The sequence below is a fragment of the Penicillium verrucosum genome (assembly GCF_028828655.1).
Source record: "Penicillium verrucosum strain IBT 35672 chromosome Unknown utg000001l_segment0_segment0, whole genome shotgun sequence".
Classification (NCBI taxonomy): Eukaryota; Fungi; Ascomycota; class Eurotiomycetes; order Eurotiales; family Aspergillaceae; genus Penicillium; species Penicillium verrucosum.
The window spans coordinates 1,265,632-1,283,621 of NW_026643210.1; the positions used below are offsets into that span (position 1 = coordinate 1,265,632).

The 17,990-nt window shown below is 47.5% G+C and overlaps 10 protein-coding genes across 10 annotated transcripts; 5 read left to right on the forward strand and 5 right to left on the reverse strand.

The window, feature by feature from the left end:
• Window positions 1–2,107: 2,107 nt before the first annotated feature.
• N7516_000469 (ATP synthase subunit C family protein) lies at window positions 2,108–2,560 on the forward strand (the record flags this gene model as incomplete). The annotated part of the gene is made up of 1 exon (XM_057213191.1): window positions 2,108–2,560. The coding sequence occupies one exon, from the start codon at window positions 2,108–2,110 to the stop codon at window positions 2,558–2,560; it is 453 nt and encodes a 150-aa protein (XP_057075074.1).
• A 634-nt stretch (window positions 2,561–3,194) lies between these two features.
• On the reverse strand, window positions 3,195–3,398 carry N7516_000470 (uncharacterized protein; the record flags this gene model as incomplete). The annotated part of the gene is made up of 1 exon (XM_057213192.1): window positions 3,195–3,398. The coding sequence occupies one exon, from the start codon at window positions 3,396–3,398 to the stop codon at window positions 3,195–3,197; it is 204 nt and encodes a 67-aa protein (XP_057075075.1).
• Window positions 3,399–4,216: 818 nt separating this feature from the next.
• On the reverse strand, window positions 4,217–4,957 carry N7516_000471 (uncharacterized protein; the record flags this gene model as incomplete). The annotated part of the gene is made up of 1 exon (XM_057213193.1): window positions 4,217–4,957. The coding sequence occupies one exon, from the start codon at window positions 4,955–4,957 to the stop codon at window positions 4,217–4,219; it is 741 nt and encodes a 246-aa protein (XP_057075076.1).
• A 2,012-nt stretch (window positions 4,958–6,969) lies between these two features.
• N7516_000472 (uncharacterized protein) lies at window positions 6,970–8,174 on the forward strand (the record flags this gene model as incomplete). Its single annotated transcript, XM_057213194.1, has 3 exons — window positions 6,970–7,205; window positions 7,265–7,694; window positions 7,764–8,174. The coding sequence occupies 3 exons, from the start codon at window positions 6,970–6,972 to the stop codon at window positions 8,172–8,174; spliced, it is 1,077 nt and encodes a 358-aa protein (XP_057075077.1).
• Window positions 8,175–8,606: 432 nt separating this feature from the next.
• On the forward strand, window positions 8,607–9,127 carry N7516_000473 (cysteine-rich PDZ-binding protein; the record flags this gene model as incomplete). The annotated part of the gene is made up of 3 exons (XM_057213195.1): window positions 8,607–8,771; window positions 8,856–8,979; window positions 9,042–9,127. The coding sequence occupies 3 exons, from the start codon at window positions 8,607–8,609 to the stop codon at window positions 9,125–9,127; spliced, it is 375 nt and encodes a 124-aa protein (XP_057075078.1).
• Window positions 9,128–9,267: 140 nt separating this feature from the next.
• Window positions 9,268–10,631, reverse strand: N7516_000474 (mitochondrial 54S ribosomal protein mL46). The gene is made up of 3 exons (XM_057213196.1): window positions 10,563–10,631; window positions 9,837–10,498; window positions 9,268–9,764 (listed from the first exon to the last, which is right to left on the reverse strand). The coding sequence occupies exons 1-3, from the start codon at window positions 10,606–10,608 to the stop codon at window positions 9,459–9,461; spliced, it is 1,014 nt and encodes a 337-aa protein (XP_057075079.1). The 5' UTR covers window positions 10,609–10,631; the 3' UTR covers window positions 9,268–9,458.
• Window positions 10,632–11,032: 401 nt separating this feature from the next.
• On the reverse strand, window positions 11,033–12,906 carry N7516_000475 (CAF1 family ribonuclease; the record flags this gene model as incomplete). The annotated part of the gene is made up of 5 exons (XM_057213197.1): window positions 11,033–11,514; window positions 11,569–12,196; window positions 12,248–12,474; window positions 12,531–12,623; window positions 12,672–12,906. The coding sequence occupies 5 exons, from the start codon at window positions 12,904–12,906 to the stop codon at window positions 11,033–11,035; spliced, it is 1,665 nt and encodes a 554-aa protein (XP_057075080.1).
• Window positions 12,907–13,807: 901 nt separating this feature from the next.
• On the forward strand, window positions 13,808–15,212 carry pex26 (the record flags this gene model as incomplete). Its single annotated transcript, XM_057213198.1, has 2 exons — window positions 13,808–14,279; window positions 14,339–15,212. The coding sequence occupies exons 1-2, from the start codon at window positions 13,843–13,845 to the stop codon at window positions 15,210–15,212; spliced, it is 1,311 nt and encodes a 436-aa protein (XP_057075081.1). The 5' UTR covers window positions 13,808–13,842.
• Window positions 15,213–15,478: 266 nt separating this feature from the next.
• Window positions 15,479–16,618, reverse strand: N7516_000477 (SDR family oxidoreductase; the record flags this gene model as incomplete). The annotated part of the gene is made up of 6 exons (XM_057213199.1): window positions 16,570–16,618; window positions 16,420–16,506; window positions 16,196–16,351; window positions 15,759–16,138; window positions 15,602–15,696; window positions 15,479–15,534 (listed from the first exon to the last, which is right to left on the reverse strand). The coding sequence occupies exons 1-6, from the start codon at window positions 16,597–16,599 to the stop codon at window positions 15,479–15,481; spliced, it is 804 nt and encodes a 267-aa protein (XP_057075082.1). The 5' UTR covers window positions 16,600–16,618.
• A 504-nt stretch (window positions 16,619–17,122) lies between these two features.
• N7516_000478 (uncharacterized protein) lies at window positions 17,123–17,862 on the forward strand (the record flags this gene model as incomplete). The annotated part of the gene is made up of 2 exons (XM_057213200.1): window positions 17,123–17,431; window positions 17,488–17,862. 2 exons carry the CDS (start codon window positions 17,123–17,125, stop codon window positions 17,860–17,862), a joined length of 684 nt encoding a protein of 227 aa, XP_057075083.1.
• Window positions 17,863–17,990: the final 128 nt, after the last annotated feature.

Sequence of the window (17,990 nt, forward strand, 5' to 3'; positions counted from 1 at the left end):
TTGGGATCCGTCAGAGGCGGATATATTAGCGGAAGATTGGCTGTGAGATTGGGCGTGCGCTGTCCAGCGCATCAGCTGTGACGGATAGCGTTGGCGCTAGGCTCGTGATTGCATGTGTTTGTGCCGAGGGGGTGAGTACGGTTCAAGGGAAGAGTTACAAAATTCTAACAAGCCGGGGGGGCACACTTGGTCTTATGAATTGAGAAAGTGGATATAGTTTGTGAAAAGAAATTAAGCTATGGATACTGTGTGTGTGTGTGTGTGTGTGTGTGTGTGTCTGCCATTACGGCAATACTGCGTACACGATTAAACAAACGCTGAAGCTATACGGGAGTACGGGGTTCTATGGCCAACTGGCTTCATGACCTCACAACAGGTCAATGATGAGTTGATGAGTCGCCGAGTCTTGTCAAAATTACCATACCGTATTTATAGTAATTTACCCGATTACACCCGGCACAGGAGCCCCTTATCTTCAGACTTCTATATCAACTCTCTCTTTTTTCAAGTAGCTTCATGCTTTTGGACTCAATTGCTGTTCTGGATTGCAATTGATACTTCTCGCATAACAATTATCCCCAATCCCCATATCAATGGCCTGAATATAGCACCCGAGCAAGGAAAAACGCGTAACGGCTGCACCCTGAATCGAGCTTGTGTGGGTCCCGCCAAGCTGCGATCAGCCGAAATTGCCAAAAATCGAATTTCCGGAAGAAATGCGAAGAGCCTCTGGTTAGCCCGTTTGGGATGGCTTAATTTGGCAGTGAAAATTTTTGCTGGAGGTGAGTCTGCCTATATAAGGGTCTCTAGCCCCGTTCAAATGAGAAGGAGGATTGAATGAATAGTTTACCATATTACGCTGAATGTTCTGTAATCTTCTTTAGGACAATCCGGAAAGACTCAGTTTTCACCGTGATAATCGGGTTATGGCGGGTCAGGAATCCAGTCTAAGTGGACCGGTGTGAAAGCAAGGACACGACAACCGGAATTTTTGCTTCTTTTCTTTGCATTTTCTTTTTTTTCCCCCTGTCTTTTGTTTTACTACTTAGGTATCTTCCGAGTTCACCCCCTGTTATAAATTTATATAAGAATCGTACATCACCTGCAGGTCCCATGCATGGATCTTTGTCTCCCTCCGCAGGCCATAGAAGACCGAAGCTATTCGGAGTACCGGATCTGTCCAGAAATTACGTATTTTCCAAATGTGACCACTCGGTGAGGTGGATTCCCGAGGGACGAAGGGGGAGACAATATCCACTCCATCCACATTATTTGACTCCTTTCAACCGATGGTTGCCCAGTGACCCCGTAGTTGGTGGACCTGGAATCCGAGTCGGGCCGGTTTGGGCGACGCCGGGAACAAACCCAAGAAATTTAGCGGATCCGATAGGATTATGATTGGTTGGTCGAAGCGTAAAAGTGGATCGATCCACTGGATTGGAACATGCTTAAGATCCACTGCAAGGGCGAAACTGGGAATTTATTTTATTATTCTTTCCTTTCTTTTTTTTTCTGTATATTATCCTCACCTCTGTAATTTAATTTTTTTATCCCTTCGTTCGGACTTCCTTCTCTGCAAACTAGCATATACATAAAGTCCAATATATAAAATTTCCCCCTGCGAAAAAAGTGAAGAGTCATCTTTTTTTTCCATGCAGGGGATATATTCTGATAGATAGTTCCCAAGACCCATAAACACCTCGACGAATAAAAACCAGTGGACCCAGTTGGAACAATACCCGATTGATCCCGACAGGTAGCAATACGCGGTAAGAATGAGAGAAAACAAGACCAAAACCGATGAATACCAACTAAAACAGAACAATACCAACCCCCAGCATTCCTAAATAGTGTGATTTGCGGTGATTTGCGTATGAAATACTCCGGAGTCGACGCACAACCTAGGGCTTTTTTTTTACCTTACACATACACTAAGACCGACTAGGAGGCGGACGGGCGAAAATTTGGCCGTAGAGTATTTATGTCCTAGTGAGTGCCGTCTCCCGTAGTTTCCCAGCTTTTTCTCCCTGAAAAGTCCATCTCTCTCCTCTTTCCTTCTTTCTCCTCTCTTCCACCCACCCTATAATTCTATAAACCATCCATCACAATGGCCGCCACTCGTGTCTTCACCTCCCGCATGGCCTCCGTCATGGCCCAGACCTCCAAGGTCGCCCGCCCTGCTGCTCGCTTCCAGCTCAACGCTGCCACCAAGCGCACCTTCACCCAGAAGGCCCCCGCCTTCGGTGCCCCCAAGCGCATCCAGTCGCCCACTCTCCTCCAGGCTAAGGCCTTCCAGACTGCCGGCCGCCGCCAGTACTCCTCCGAGGTCGCCTCCGCCATGGTTGAGGTCTCCAAGAACATCGGTATGGGTTCCGCCGCCATCGGTCTCGGTGGTGCCGGTATCGGTATTGGTCTCGTCTTCGCCGCTCTCCTCATGAGTGTCTCCCGCAACCCTGCCCTCCGTGGCCAGCTCTTCTCCTACGCCATTCTCGGCTTTGCCTTCGTCGAGGCCATGGGTCTCTTCGATCTCATGGTTGCCATGATGTGCAAGTACGTCTAAATTATCTACAACTCGGGTTTTCGGATTCTTGGAAAAATGTCATCAAAACAAGGATTTTGGGTTTTTTGAGAGAATCTCTTTTTCCGCCGGGGAGGGTATTTGGTCGTGATGTATTACCATGTACTACTTTCAGCGTCATCTACAACACTTTTTCTTTCTGTACATATAGAGTCCTATATGGCCCATCGACCATCCAACCTAACAAAGAGCCAAACGAAAAACTCTGTGTGTTGCGTCTGACGGCCGTATAATATCCTCTTCTCCCTTCTTCCTAGAATTTTTCACCTTTCCCCACGGGGGGCGAATGGTTGAAAAATATGCACACGTATGGGGGAGCTTTCACGAGCTATGTCTTGTTCGAAAGCTCCAAGAACTCCACGTAGACAAAGCTAGAAAGCTATAACCCGGGGAAAATTCCTAGCTCGATCTTCAAAATAAACAGCTCCCTGGTCTGTTTTTTTAGGCTTGTATTCTCCCCCATTCTAACGGATGTTGCTACGGGGGAGTCCTACAGTATTTGACCCGCTCTTCAACCAGCCACTACACCACAACTACAACCCATTGGCCTTCAATCTACAGTGAGAGCAAACTAGAGATGGTTCATAATACCATCGAGCTATTTTATAGCAAATTATCAGTGCTGGCGGACCTCAATTGAGCTGGAGAACCCTCGACGCAAAATTCTTAGCTCCCGGGCCTCGGGAACGGCTTTCCCGTAGTCAGCTGACTCAGCTTGTGACACCACCTGGGCAGCCTCGGGATTCCCATGGCTGCCACGGAGATCGAGTTTCTGCATGCAGTATGCAGGACTTGATGAGCAAAGCAAGTCATATTGCATTTCAAACTAGGTGTTTTGTGAATTACTATGGCTTGGGGTTGATGAATTGGATGCTCTGGTGTTCGGCAACTTCCCCGTCATATCCCACGAATCCGGTCTAGTCCGCTTTCAGTTAGTGACAATATCAAATTGTAGTATAGCTTGGTGATATTGAATATGGTATAGATCTTTCTTTTGTGTGGATTTATAGGGATATCTATGGAGTGGGAGTGTTTTAAGGGGGTCTGACGTCCTAGGCATTGTCCAACTAGAAATATATAATGTCTCTCTAGAGTTGGTTCTCAATGGTTTATCCAATATATATACATCGGTGACTACAAGATCATACAGATAGATCAACCGTGAATTTCTTTCCCTCCATCTTCCAGCTTAACTTGGTATTAATACAAGAATAGAACTTACAGTAACCACCAAAAGGACTTATCAATGTAAAGGGCTCACCAAAGGTAGAAGAAGAGCAATGCACGTGCCAAGCAGACACGCGAACTCATCGCGTCAATACACCTAAGCAACATACTCATTTTCTACTTGGAAGGAATAAAAGCTCAATTGCATCAAGAAACATGCTCCATATTGAATGGTATAAACACGAAGCTCGGTAACAAAAAGATTGGCGAAAACCCACAAAAGATCGACTCCAGACATGCCATAATCGCTCAATGAAACGGATGAAACGCTGATGGGGAATATGTATCACCAGGATCGACCAAAGAAACCAAAAAACCCCGAAGTATAAGTGCACGAAAGCAAACCAAAAAAAAAAATCAACAAAGAAGAGAACAAAACACACCAGCTAGAAGATTTCCAGATCCTCAAACTCAACCACCAACCCATCCGCCGAACCCGTCGGCAAAGAGGCATCCATCGTCATCCCATGCATAGCATCCCACATAGTACCCCCACGCGACATCCCCATGGGCCGACTGGCATAAACCCCCCACATGAACAAACTTATCCTCAACCCCATAGAAGAACCAGGTGACCTCACGCAACTTCTTCCAGGAATTTCCCACGGCACCAGGCGAGAGAGCGAACGGCGAGGCCGAGGGAACCTGGTACCAAATCCACAGCGCATAACCGACACGCTCGAGCTTGATGCGCAGCGAATGGATGCCCAAAGCGGACTGAGCGGACTGCGCCAACGGCGACAAACACCAGTCCGCGCCATCGGCCGTCGCGCTCACGGACGATGCGTTCACTGTTCCGGACGAAAACTCCATTCCGGCTTTCACCCATTTGCAGGGGGAGCGTGTGGCGGTGCGGAAGGGAGGGCTGTCGACTTCTGAGGAGAAGGATTGTGGTGCTGCGCCGGCGAATATGACTAGGCCGCCTTGGTCCCATTCCATTTCCCAGTCTGCGCTCACGGTTACTTCGGCTACGACGAATGGGTGGCGGAGGGATGTGAAGACGATCGGCGCGGTGGAGGTTTCGCCGTTAGGTGGTTTGCGCCATAGATCTGTGTTGGGACCCGCTCGAAGTGTGAAGTATTCCATGCATTGGGGTAGTTCGAATGTCGGTGGGAGGTTTAGTGTCGTGAAGGTTGATCCATCTGGAGGCATTTTTTTTTGAGGGGGAGTTTTTGGGATTTTTGAATTGGGGTTCCACGTTCTCTTAATAGATTAATGAGATGGGAAATAATTGTTTAAGAGAGTCACACTGGGTGGTTTCTCGAAAATAGGGAACACCCCGGATGAGATGCAGCAGTTGATAACCCTTAAATCCTTCAGCAATGACGCTGGGGTCACAAACATTTGCTTGTAAAGTTTAAGCAAGTGTACTAATCCGAGAAAAAAGCAGGTCCATGCATAAATAGGAGGCAAAAAGTAAAAAAAAAATAAAAAATATTGTTGGGATATGATGCAGTCGAGAATTGGGATACGCCGAATGCGGGTTGCGCCAGACCTGGAAATGGGGAACACCGAGAAAAAAAAAAAGCAAAAGGAAAGTAAAGTAAAGAAAAAAAGAGAAAAGAAGATGAGCAAATAAAAATTATTATGGTATGAAGTACGGAGTATACTTATATATAACTAGTTAGTTAGTGAAGGACCAGTGTTGGCTTCCCCCTAATTGGATTTCAGGGAATGATCTTCCTAGGTCCCGCTGGGAATGACCCTATCGAAGAAACAGAACCAGAGTACTGGAGACTTGAACCAAGCTGTTGGACTCACTGGTGGCGTTAGAGTCATGTTCTTTATGGAATGATCTCTTTGAGGGCGCTCGAGAGAAGCGAAGCGTGCTTGCATCGCTTTGGCGACAGATGAGCTGCGGGCTAGTTCACAAGTGGTGGGTCACCATGCATCTATGGAGGATCCATCACGATGTGACGGAGCTTCTAAGAGGAGAATCAAAGGTCCCTTTAGGGCCCAAAGGACCCGAGGGGCACATAGAACATGGAATGGGGCGAATGTGTGTAGTTGACACTTGTCAGAGCTGAATGAAAGACCATATGGGAAAATGTTTCATATTTACAGTGGCAAGATGAGAGAGAGATTATACTTCAACCCATTGAGGATCGATCGGAATAATGCAGGACGCATGAACTGGGTGGAACTCAGATTCGGGGAGCTGAGAATGGTCTGGGATGTTCCTTGGTCGGTGGTTAGACAGCTTGCAGGAAAATAGGGCAAATCGGGGGTCAGTTTTGTATATTTTGTATACAACATATATATTTTTTATATATATATATTATATACAACTGTTGTATATTTTATATTTTATCTCTGCAGACTCAGCCACGCGGTTTCACTCTCCACTTATGTGTTCTGCACGAGGCTGAAGAGGGTAATATTGGATGTTTCATGGGGAATCCTGGTGGATGTAAGATATAAGATATAAGATGTAAGGTATAGGATATAGGATATAAGGTATAAGATATAAAGATATAAGATATAAGACATAATAACTATACTTCTCTTCCCCACATTCTAATCTTCTCCTACATCTATATCTATATCTTCATTCTTCACCTAATTACTTACTTCCATCCTATTTCGTACTAAAATATACAGATCAGCTGACATACTATTCTTTTTATAGATCGCCAAGTCTTTAGTCTGTGATCGACTTTTCTTTCTCTGCCTTTTGCCCGGTCATTTAACGGTGATGTGTTGGCATCTTCGGGCGCAACTTAACTACTTTCATTCTCTACCTAACCTCAATTCCATTTTATTCTTTTCTCTTGAATTACAAATCTCAAAATCTACAGTGTGCCCTACGCTAAACATGCGATGTACTCTGTCGCCGAATATGCACGGGGCGTGCAGGTCCCCCCTAAAAAGGGGCCAAAACGCGAGGACACCCCCCAAATCAACAGGGCGAAGTTCAACTCGTATTTTGTGCTAAAGCTCTCTGCCTTCCAAGGCTAACTAAGAGCTTGAGCCAATCAAATCCACCACATTGACATCTTGGCTTCGTATCTGAACACCCTTTAGCCTCAATCCAAGCTAGTGTACCCCGTATGGAGGATTTGCTTGAGCCCGCTGATCCGTTTACTTAAATGTCGTTGATTTCGTAAAAAACTGGGGAATTTGTTAGATCTTTTAGAACTAAGCAGAACCAATTGCAAAAAAAAATGGCCCCTCGACGTGGCGGCTCTTCCTCGAGCTACTATAGCGACTACAATCCATGGAGCGATACGGTTTGGTTGTCGTTTGAAAACTACGAGAGCAAATCTTTCTTCTTGACCCGATTTGCCTTTGATATTCTTTCTCTTCTTGCCTTCATCGTCTTCCTCATCTGGGCATGCAGAATCAGGAATCGCAGTCTCCCGCTAAAGGCACTCATTTGCGCCCTGGCTTCACTTATATGGTATGTAGAAAGATCTAGACTAAAACCTACAATTCACTGACTAGTGGGTCGCTTCTTAGCTGCCAAATAAATATCGTTGTATGGGAAGCCCTACATGTCGCCGAGACGGACGTGACAATGTACTATTTGATCGACCTGATGCTCTGGGACTTCTTCAGAGTCGTGGCGATCTGTTTCACCTTCTATGTCTTCTGGAATCTCATTCATAACTTCCTAGGCCATATCAGAGGTTCCGGCAAGCCCCATGCGGCAGTGACCACCATCCATTATATCTTCCTTGCGATTATCTTCGTTATCTCGCTTGCCGAATGGAGTTTGCGTGTCGCTGTTTACGTCCGAAGTGTGGCTTCCCTCTACGGCACTCTTCAGTTTACCTTGTCACACCTGAACGGTGCGACCGATATCATCTATTGGGCGTTTTCCATGGAAATCCTCGCATGGATGATCTTCGTGGTTACCAAGGCTGGTAATGATATTTTTGTGTCAAAGGTGAGCCCCACCCCAATACTTCACATCCTTCCTATACAACCACACATTAACTAACCCGACAATCTTCAGATGCCCGCTATGGCAATCGTCCTCGCCGCCATCTCCTGGTTCGCAGCGTGCTCCGTCTCGGCCATCGTCTACATTCGCTATACCCTGGTGCACATCGGTCATTATGAATGGCCGCTATACCTAAACGCCGTCATGGCAATTTTGACTTTCGTCTTTGGGGTCGGCACTTATACTGGCATTCTCCTGGGCTGTTCGAAATGGCACATGCTCGGCGATGAGCAGAAGTATACCGCGCATCAGTACCAGTCTCAGTACCACTCTCAATACCCTCCAGCTCAAACACCACCCCAGTATCTTGATCAGTTCCCCGGTGGACAGTACCCTCCGGTTCAACAGCAGCCATATGGTGTTGCTCCTTACCTGGATCATTCGGCACAGAATCAGTCTCACGGGCACCCTGTCTCGCCTTAGTAAGGTTGAATCTTCAGGTTGGATTCTGTTGAGATGTATTATTGGTTGATTTCCTCCTGTTTTTTTGTTATTGTGCGAGTTTCATTTACAGTGATACTACTCTCTTTTAATGTATATACCGACGCTCAAATGTTGATACCCAAGGAACGATGCGAATGATTAGCAATGCGATCTATTTTGTATAAAAAATTGTATGAGATATATTTCCATTATGTCTCAAATAATACCTAGAAAATAAGAAAGTAAAAAACAAACACAATAAACAAAAAAGCGACTCATAAAAGACGAAGAAGCAAGTAAACAAAACGTCTTGGCAAAGGTCACCAGGCGGTGGCGCAAACCCGCGATAACATCATCTCCATTTTCGCCGTCAAGCTTCTTCTCTTTCGATCAACAACTTCCCCCCTTTTCACATCTTACGCAAGAAAAAAAATGGTCTGCCCAAAATGCCAAAAGAAGCTCAAAGCCACCGAGCTCGCCACGCCCGGCGTCAAGCGCAAGAACGACATGTACTACGGCTCGCCGTCTAGTACACTCGGTGGCGGCGCAGACAAGGGAAAGTCGAAGGCGACGCTAGGCGCCACAGGAATCGGAAAGGTATGTTACAAACTTTGCCATTTGATACTATAGATTAGAAGGAATTACTATTTTGGATGAGTTTATACTAACGTCCCCTCCCAGAGCAAACTCCTCAGCGCGAAAGCGAAGAATCCTTATGCGGCTTATGCTTCGTCTTGTGATAACTGCAAGGTGAAGACGGAGCAGGGGAAGAAGTTCTGTCAGCGGTGCGCTTATCAGAGGAATGGTGTGTTCTATTTTTTTTTCCCCTTGGTTTTGTTGCGAATGGAATGCTGATATCGATACTAGCTTGTGCCATGTGCGGCAAGAATCTGGCGGGGAAGTCGGCTAAGGACCAGCCTATTGTTCAGGGACAGAAGTTCAACATGGCATAAGATACCCGCGTTCGATCTGGGCGGTTGTGCCTTTCCTTATTATATTTTGATTCACTCTGTACATGGCGTGGCGTTTTGGGGGCGTTGATGATACCGCGGAATCGAAGATATCGAAGATTAATATCATTGAAATTGAATGAATTTGATTTGACAGTAGGAAAATTCTAGTTATACATGGCATGCGCAATAAGAGTATATGCAATGCGCCACCAATGGTGCGCTATAGTATCGGAACAAGTATGCCTTTTCATCTCTGAAGAACCTTGAACCTCGCGTTCTCCTTCTCACCCAGCTCTAGCCGCCCCCTCAGCTGCTTTCCGGTATCCACTTCTTACCGGTCGGCCAGCATGTTCTTGATGTTGCTGTAGTATTGCGTGTTCAGGTATTGTGAGAGCTCCTCCTTGGCGAGCCACTTGAAGTCCTTCAGGTCCTGGGTGTTGACGGACAGATCGGCCTGGCCGGCCATCATACGAGACTTCAAGAAGAAGATCTTGCTACCGGGAACCTCGACCTCGGTTGCGTTGTCTGCCTTCTTGGAGCGGCGCGGGTTGAAAGAGTGCCATCCGACCGGGTGGAAGCCGACCATCCAGGTGTTCATGTTGATACCAGCAGACTGGGCGAGGGTGCGTTCAGCAGCCTAGAAGGGAGATAGTATGTTAGTATAATTTCCAGACTCAATATGGTTAGAACAACAAGTATAGTTACTCACCAAGCGAAGGGTCTCGCCCGACTCCACCGGCGAGCTGGGGAACTTCCAGTGTCCCTCCTTAGATTGAACAAGGAGGTAGAGAGTGCGGGAAAGCAAACGATTGAGACTCTTTTGGTCGTTCTTCTTGTCTGCCTCCGTGATCCGAGGGTACGGCCGAGGGATTTCCTCCTTCTTGCTAGTATCTTGGGAAGTCGCATTGGCAGTGGATTCAGCGTCCTGGACAAGAGCCTCAACCTGGTGTTCAGGCTCAGACTCCTTCGCTCCTAGCAGGAGCTCATCGTTCCATGCATCGCTGTCGTACGCGTTGTAAGTTCCGATATCACGCGCGGCAGTCCGGCGCTCCTGAATCTTCTTCTTCCAGTCTTCGTCGGCTGGTGTTCCGCGCTTGAAGTAGAAATATTTCGTAAAAGGAAGGGCCAGACGCTCGTTCAGACGCTTCTGGTAGAAAAAGAACGCTTTCTCGAATGGTTCGAGATCACGGGTGACTTGGGGAGGGCGGGAGAGGACTACACCCGCGTTGATGATGTAGGCTGGTTTCACGACTGGGTCGGCCGCTGTTGATGCGGAGGTCGATTCGATTGCTGGTGCTGCGGAGGAATAGCTGCGGCGGCCAAAGGTCTCTTGACAGCTTCTGCAAACGCCGGAGTCGATTATTGATGGCCCTGCGCGGAGAGTCAGTTATTTTGAACCTAAAGAATCCGGGGCAAAAACTTCAATTGAACATACGCAGTAGCGAGGCTACGCGCCGTGCACCATTAGATCCTGACGACATGTTCAAGGGTGGAATGGCCAATGTGTTTGGGGCTGATCGATGTCTTGTCTCCCCGAGAAAAAGATCCAACCAGGTCACGTTGTCGCCAGGCCCGATTGGGCTTAGTCACCGCCCGGGGGCTTTAAATTTCAAAAATCGACTTCCTCTTTTCTTCTCTTCTCCAAGCATCTCTTATCATCACTGCGTCCAGTTCTCTACGGCCGGTTGATCATTTAAAGGTGCTCAGAGTGAGCTCCTCCTGAGGTCGCGGCCAATTTTCGCTAGCGGTACCTTCTTTATAAATCAAGGTGTACTGTTAGATAGCTGCCGCGAACATCCCATTTAGTCTTATTATGTGCTTCAATAGAAATCCATTTCCACCTTTTTTTTTTTAATTGCAATTTTCTCTCTTCTCTCTTCCCCTCCCATAAATCACCACCTTCCCTCAAATTTCCACCAGCAGATCTTCCTGCTTTGGCACCTCCTTTCCTAGTTGCACCATCCTCTCCTGTGTACCGAACACCCGCAGTATGTTCCCGTAGGTATCCCAGAAGACATCTCCGAGACGCGGCAGCAATTTGCCTTGGTTGACCAGGCGAGCGATACTCCCGGAACCAGTGTCGGCTAGAGATGTGCCAGGTGGATCAATCTGGGCTGGTTGAATCATCGGAATAGTCTCATTGTCGACGTCGAAAAAGTTGCTGAATTCATTTTTGGAAATAGGCTGATTGCTAGGCTGTGCCATGATACCGGCAACTAAACTGGGTGTCGTGGTCGTCTGTGGTCGGGGCTGGACATTCGGCTGTGAAGGGTTGCGCTGTATGTCGCCTGCCAGTTTGATGAAAGCCATGGCGGCAAGCATGCTATCGTATCCTGCCTCGTGGTTGCGGTTACGGAACTTGTACTTCGAAAAGCAAGGGTCGATCTCTGCGAAATGGTTAGTTGTGCTCTCGCTTGCTGTCATGGATACCTATGCTCTACCTATCTTGGGGCTTTCTATTCCAGCCAAAGTCGTGTTGAGCTCTTCGAGCGAAGACATGGGGTTTAGAGAGCCGCAGTCATGAGTGGCCATGTACTTGGTATCCGCTAGTACGGGAAAGAGGTCGTGGATGACGGTCTGGAACTTGGCGAGGGTATCCGGCAGCGGGCCCAGGAAGCATCTGTGGAAGAAGAGCAGATCGCAGAACATGTTGTGGCCAACTAGGACCGGTCTGTTTTCCTTGAGCCGGCTCTTCACTTTGTCTGACAACTGCTTGATCCCGAAAGTTGGCTGTTCGATTAACTTCATCAGAGGCTGGAAAGCGTCTGGTTCGAGATCTTCCAGGTTTCCACCCACAAGTGCTTCTGCGATCCAGCGGAACCCGATATGCTTCCGGACTCGCTCCTTTTTGACTTTCAACTTCGTTTCGAAGGTAAACTGCTCATTGCACGGGTCCCGCAATTCGATCTGAACGAACGTCGACGCACCCCGCGATGTTAAGTTGGGGTATTCGTCGCTGATAAGGTGGTGCACCAGCCATTTCTGCATGTTGCTCAACCCGGTAGGTACGGGGCCTGGAAAAAGCTGCACACTGCTGGGTGGCGGGATGTTGAGCCACTCACGGCGGTTCTATAAATGTCAATTGATTTGCTCAGATCGATGTTTGATATAATGTCTTACCTCGCCCTGCGCCAGCCACTCATTGACACTGACCCGAACGGCTTTAAGGAACTCCAGAGATTCATGATCGTCCTTTTTAATATCCGCGACTTGGACGGGTCTCCGCGACTGACATTTCTGCGCAGCTCTCTCGATTGCGAGCTTTTCCTCCTGTCGAGACAGGTATCGAACACCGAAGGTGCACATATGGTCAATGCTGAAGTGGTTCGCGAGCAAGAATTCCATTGCTGCCCAGGAAGATATTAGTGGTATTCTCAACATTTGTCGTAGATATTGGACATACAGCGGCTTCCGAATGTCCAGTCCCGATTCACGTCCATCTCATGCTGGGTGATTGGACTCAGATTTATGTTGTATGGTTTCAGGGTGTACGTGGCTGTAGAGAATTAGCGAGATATGTCTTAAACTAGGGTCAATTGCGTACCATTTTCCTTATCTTCGTGACAAGTTGTCAGCCCAACTTGGAGAATCTGGTACCGCTCTGCGGCCGCCTTGGCTTCCACATATCGTTCCTGCACAGTCTGGGTTCGGGATTGTGGTGCATTTGGTTTGAAGGCCACCCCAGACAGCTCGAAGTCCACGGACACGAAGCAGCTGGTGGAGATGTCGTTAAGGATGGAGGGGAGGCAATCGGCGAAGGTGACAGCCGTGACATCCATCTTGGTTCGTTGAGAATGGCATCAAAGTATGAGCTTGGTGGATGAAGACAAGAAGCGAAAGGGGATTGCTGGAAGCCGAAAGGAGAGAGTGTGCTTTGGGAAGGCAGGTATCCGAGTTTGATTGATCAGAAAGAGCCTTGCTCTCGCAATTTGTTGAAAGAGTGATCTGATAGAAAACCGAGAGCTTGGGAAGTTTGCTAGTCTACTTGGTTATTCAGTCTTATGGATCGGAGTTGTGATAGGAAGAAAGTAAGAAGGGGAAGAGAGAGTTGAGGAAATAATTATACCGGAGAAGATCTCGAAGCATTTAAATGGTATCCCTGGAGGATTAACACCGACTTCAATCTATGAATGATACAGTGAATATATATTTACTTTTTATCGATGCTTTCTTAGCAAAACCTATCTTAGCCCTGAGAGTTGTCTCAGTTGGGAGTATATAAATGACCAAGGTTAGACCCCGATGATGTTACTCCCGTGGATCCAGCCTGTCATGCCTGTGATATATCAACCGAAACATTTGGGAGAGTACCTTCTTAGGGACTAATATAAAACCGAAGGTTATAGGTTATACATAGAGAAGTCCCTTGAACAAAGCAATGCTTTTTACCTCTTCAATGGGCCTTTGTATACACCTAAAAAGGCATATAGGTGACTATTCTTGTAATGCTATAAATTAGGAAGTGATAGAATCATAGAAGATAGAATGATAGAAGATAGAATATGAAGCCAATATAAACACAAGACGTCGGATAGATCTCACAGGCCAGTCCCGTGACCGACCCCGGACTTGGACGAGCCGAGGGAAAACGAAAGCCGATCACAGCCCCGACACGCTTCAACTTGAATGGTTTCTCTTTTATAATTACTCTTTTACTTTGTGTACCTGATTTTATTGAATATAAACATTGTTTGATTCATACCTCGGCCTTCACAATGGCCAACGGATCCCCAATGTCGTCTCTCTCTCATGCCGCATCCTCAGCTTCCCCCACAAAGTTGTGCTCCAAGACATACAAGAAAGCCTCCCAACTTTACCTCACACGACGCTTACCAGAAGCCCTCACAAATCTCCAACCGATCATTACGCCTTCAACACCAGATGACCAACACACAAATGGCGAGAATTCAACACCGGTTGCGCCGATCGCCACAGCCGCCGGCACGTGGAGGATCAAGGTGTGGAACCTCTACATCACCCTCCTCAGTGCAATAGTCGATCTCGGCGCAGAGGAGGGAAAGAGGCAATTTGGTCAGAAGGAGTGGAAAGCAATTGCCTCGCAAGTCAGGGAAGGTGCGATTTGGGAAACTGTGGTCGAGGTCGGGTACCAAGGCCATGAGGGTTCGGCGGATGCCGAAGTGGTCTACAACCTGTTAGTATTCAACTCCACCTCCGCCAGCCTAAATTGAGGCACTAACAATGCGGTGATAGTGCTACCCTTCTTCTAACTCACTCCTCTTCGCAATCCCTGAACCAACAGCGCCTTGAGACCTACCTCTCCTCCTATGGACAACCAAACCTCGACCTTACGGATCGTCTACACGATGCATCCGATGATTACGAACAGCGCCCTATGCGTACGACCAGCGGAGCCGATACCCCGAAAGATCTCACTGCCAGAGTAAAGATCATCGAGCTCTTTACTTTGCACGTCCTCCCCCGCAATGATGAGTGGGAATACTCGACCGAATTCATCAATTTGAGCGAAGTTCTCGACGAAGAACGCAAAGACCTCTTCCTACAGACCCTCGAAGGCCTGAAGGAAGAGAAGGAGCGGGGTGAGATGCGCGCAGTCGAATTACAGCGAGCCAAAGACGCAGAGCTTGAACGACAACGAGAGGAGGAACGTCGCGAAGCCGAAGAAGCAGCGGCAGCCGCTGCGCGACTACAGTCCAATGGGCATAAGCGTAATACCAGCGAGGTCGACTACGGAATTGAGAAAAACCGCTCGAATGGTTCTCCTAAAGGCAAAGGAGCCAGGCAATCGACAGACAAGCCACCAAATGGCAAGTCACGAACTTCTCTCTCGTCCGGCTCCAAAAATGTCAAGAAGCAGGACAAGGCCGAACCCGGGGGTCGCCCAACTCGGGCCGTGGCCACCGGACTGCGCAACATCTTCCGTCATATTATCCGGACTGTGTCTGGGAATCCCATGTCAATAGTGCGCACCCTACTTTTTGTGATCGGCATTTTGATGACGATCAGCCGACAGGGTGTGCGTGATCGCATCCGACGGGTTACGGACGGCGCTTGGCAGAAGGTCAAAGCTACGGCTGGAATGGGTGTCAAAGTGAGCTATATTTGAGATATAGGCCGCTTTGATGTCTGCGCACATTGCATGCTTATCATGTACATTTTTTCTTGATCAAGTTGGCTCCCCCATGGTTCCCGGGGGTTGTTCTGCATACATTTTTCTTTTGTGATTCCCTTTGTGATGCTCTTATGTTCATGTATTCTATGCATACATACCAGATTCCCACCAGGTGTGGTTGAATTTACTTTATCCAAGTCCGATTTTTCATTTGTTTCAGCCAGCTGTTTTCAAAGACAACCTTCATAGAGTGCCTTGGCTCATTGCCCATTACGTTCATTCCATTGCCGATCAAAGACAGTAAGGGACCGTTGAGCTGTAAAATATTAGCATGTGATCATAGCTATCCAATGTATCCCTAAATAGAAAACTTGAACACTCACCGGAAGGAACAACATCCAAGGCCTTAATAGAGACATTGAGAGGCTGATTGAGCATATAAACAGCCGCCTCAGCAACATCACCCGCAATGAGCGGCCTATTAACACCATCGTCAGCAACTCTCCTCGTCATAGAGCAAACAGCAAAATAAAAACTCACGTATAACCATGCATAAACTCATCATATTGCGCCTGATCATGCCCAATGCGTTGAGAATGGAAATGTCCCGCAACAACACCAGGCCTCAACGCCAACACCCGGATATTAGTCCCACTCAACTCATTCCGCAACGAGTTAGTGAACGCCTCTTGCGCCGCTTTGTTGGAATGGTAGACTGCCTCGCCTGTGAAAGGCGGTACTTCTAGACCGGTGACCGAGGTGACGTTTATGATTGTCCCTGCTTTGCGCGGGATCATACTGCGGTTGAGCACAGAGTGAGCCACGTACATTGGGCCGTTGACATTTGTTGAGATCATTGTTTGGATTTCTGATATCTTGAGGTTGTGGAAGGCGTTTGGTGCGCCGATGGCGAGGCCGGCCTTGGGATTTGTTAGTGGGAATCTGTCTATAAACAACTTGGGAGGGCTTGAGCGTACGTTGTTGATGAGTATGTCGATGTCACCGAGTTCTTTGACGGATGAATCAACGGCTGCGTCGACTTCTTCGTAGTTTCCTACATCGGCTGTTCGGTAGATCACTTTGATCTGAGGGTGTTGCTTGCTTAACTCGTCTGTGAGTTTGGATAGTTTGTCCTGGGTATCATATATGTCAGTTACTACATATGTTTGAGTGTCCTTGGTGGACGAGATATGATGCTTACCTCGGAGCGGGAGAGAAGAATCAAATTTGCACCGGCTTTGGCTAGGGCTCTTGCTGTTGCTTCGCCGATGCCCATTGAGGCTCCGGTCTATAGATGTAGTTCCCGAGGTCAGTATAAGAATCTGTTTATGATCGTGGGCAGTCCACTTACAACGAGGGCAGTCTGTCCGCTTAGAGTCATTTTGACAGATGTAGTTATATTAAGGCAAGCTTTTGTACCAGAGAATAAAGAAAGAAATAGTGTTGATATGTTGTAGAACTTGGATAGACCCCGCGAGGTCATCCCCTCGGATTATTAATCAATTCTATATTGGACCCCGCTTACCTCGGGGGTTCCTCTTTAGGCATATATTGCCCGTACTGATATTACATCACACTGGCCGTTATATTTAATTAGCCTAAGAAGGCCGTGAATCATGGAAACCTTAGTGAAAATAACAGCTGGACTACACTCTCTGTAGGAAGAAAGTTATGGAAAGTCAAACAAAGAAAGGTAGACAATGCACAATCTATTTGTTGCCATAGTTAATCAAACTTCATGGGAACCTGGATCAACACAGACTCAGGTTTGGCTATAAATACAGGATGTATCACGCACATGAACACAGCCTTGTAAACTCCCTGTCCTGTTGGATTCCATCAAATGGAAACAAAGACACTATCCCTTGACTCCTAGAACTACCTGACTGATGAGTCCTTGTAACATGAGGGCCAATGAACGTGTTCTGTGCAATATTGAAAAGGATGAAACTAACGGGGAGGCATTGGAACATCCCCAGGAGAAGGCAATCTCACTCGATGACCAAATAGAAGAAGAGGAACCTGAGCCTCGTGGAATGTCTTTGAATTCAGAGACTTCATCTCGTTCCACTGCTCCGCCAAAAGAGCAGAGAAGGTTACCCTGCCAACGGTGCTTTCGACGCATGATACAACAACCCGACCACGTTTGTGTTCTTGAACCAGACACTATCAAGTGTAAGCATTGTCGTTCAGTAAACAACCACTGCCTCGAGGTAAGTGACTGGATAGGGAATCTGCTGAATAGGTTGACCTGACAATATCTCTGCAGCTGCCATCTGCGGTTCATGTCAATGCTATTAGAGCACTCTCTACGCACCCCGGGACAGGAAGAATTGCCCTTATTAGGGAAACTGTACGTCGGATGCGACGTTCTTCTACTCGATTTAAATCGACTTATGCACATGCATCTTCTGGTGTCGATGTACCACCATGCCCTCGCTCTTACCGCACTCCCATGACAAATGCTCTGAGAAATCATGATATAAAGTCCATCAAGGCTGTTCGTGATGAAATCCAGGCTGTGTCAGATCGTACCCAATGGGAGGTCCGGAAACTCACTGAGCGATTGATCGAGGTAGAGATTGAGATGCAGGGCGAGCTGCACCCCGAGGTAGAAGATGAGGATTTGTCTGCTTGGCTGTAGAAGCCTTTTCATGTTGTCACCTGTATGCGGAACTTGCCTTGTGACTTTCATTTCTTGTCAGGGATCTACGTTAGTCCATTGTCTTTGAAGTTTGATCGGTTTTTGCTGGGAGTGGTTCATGTCTCAGA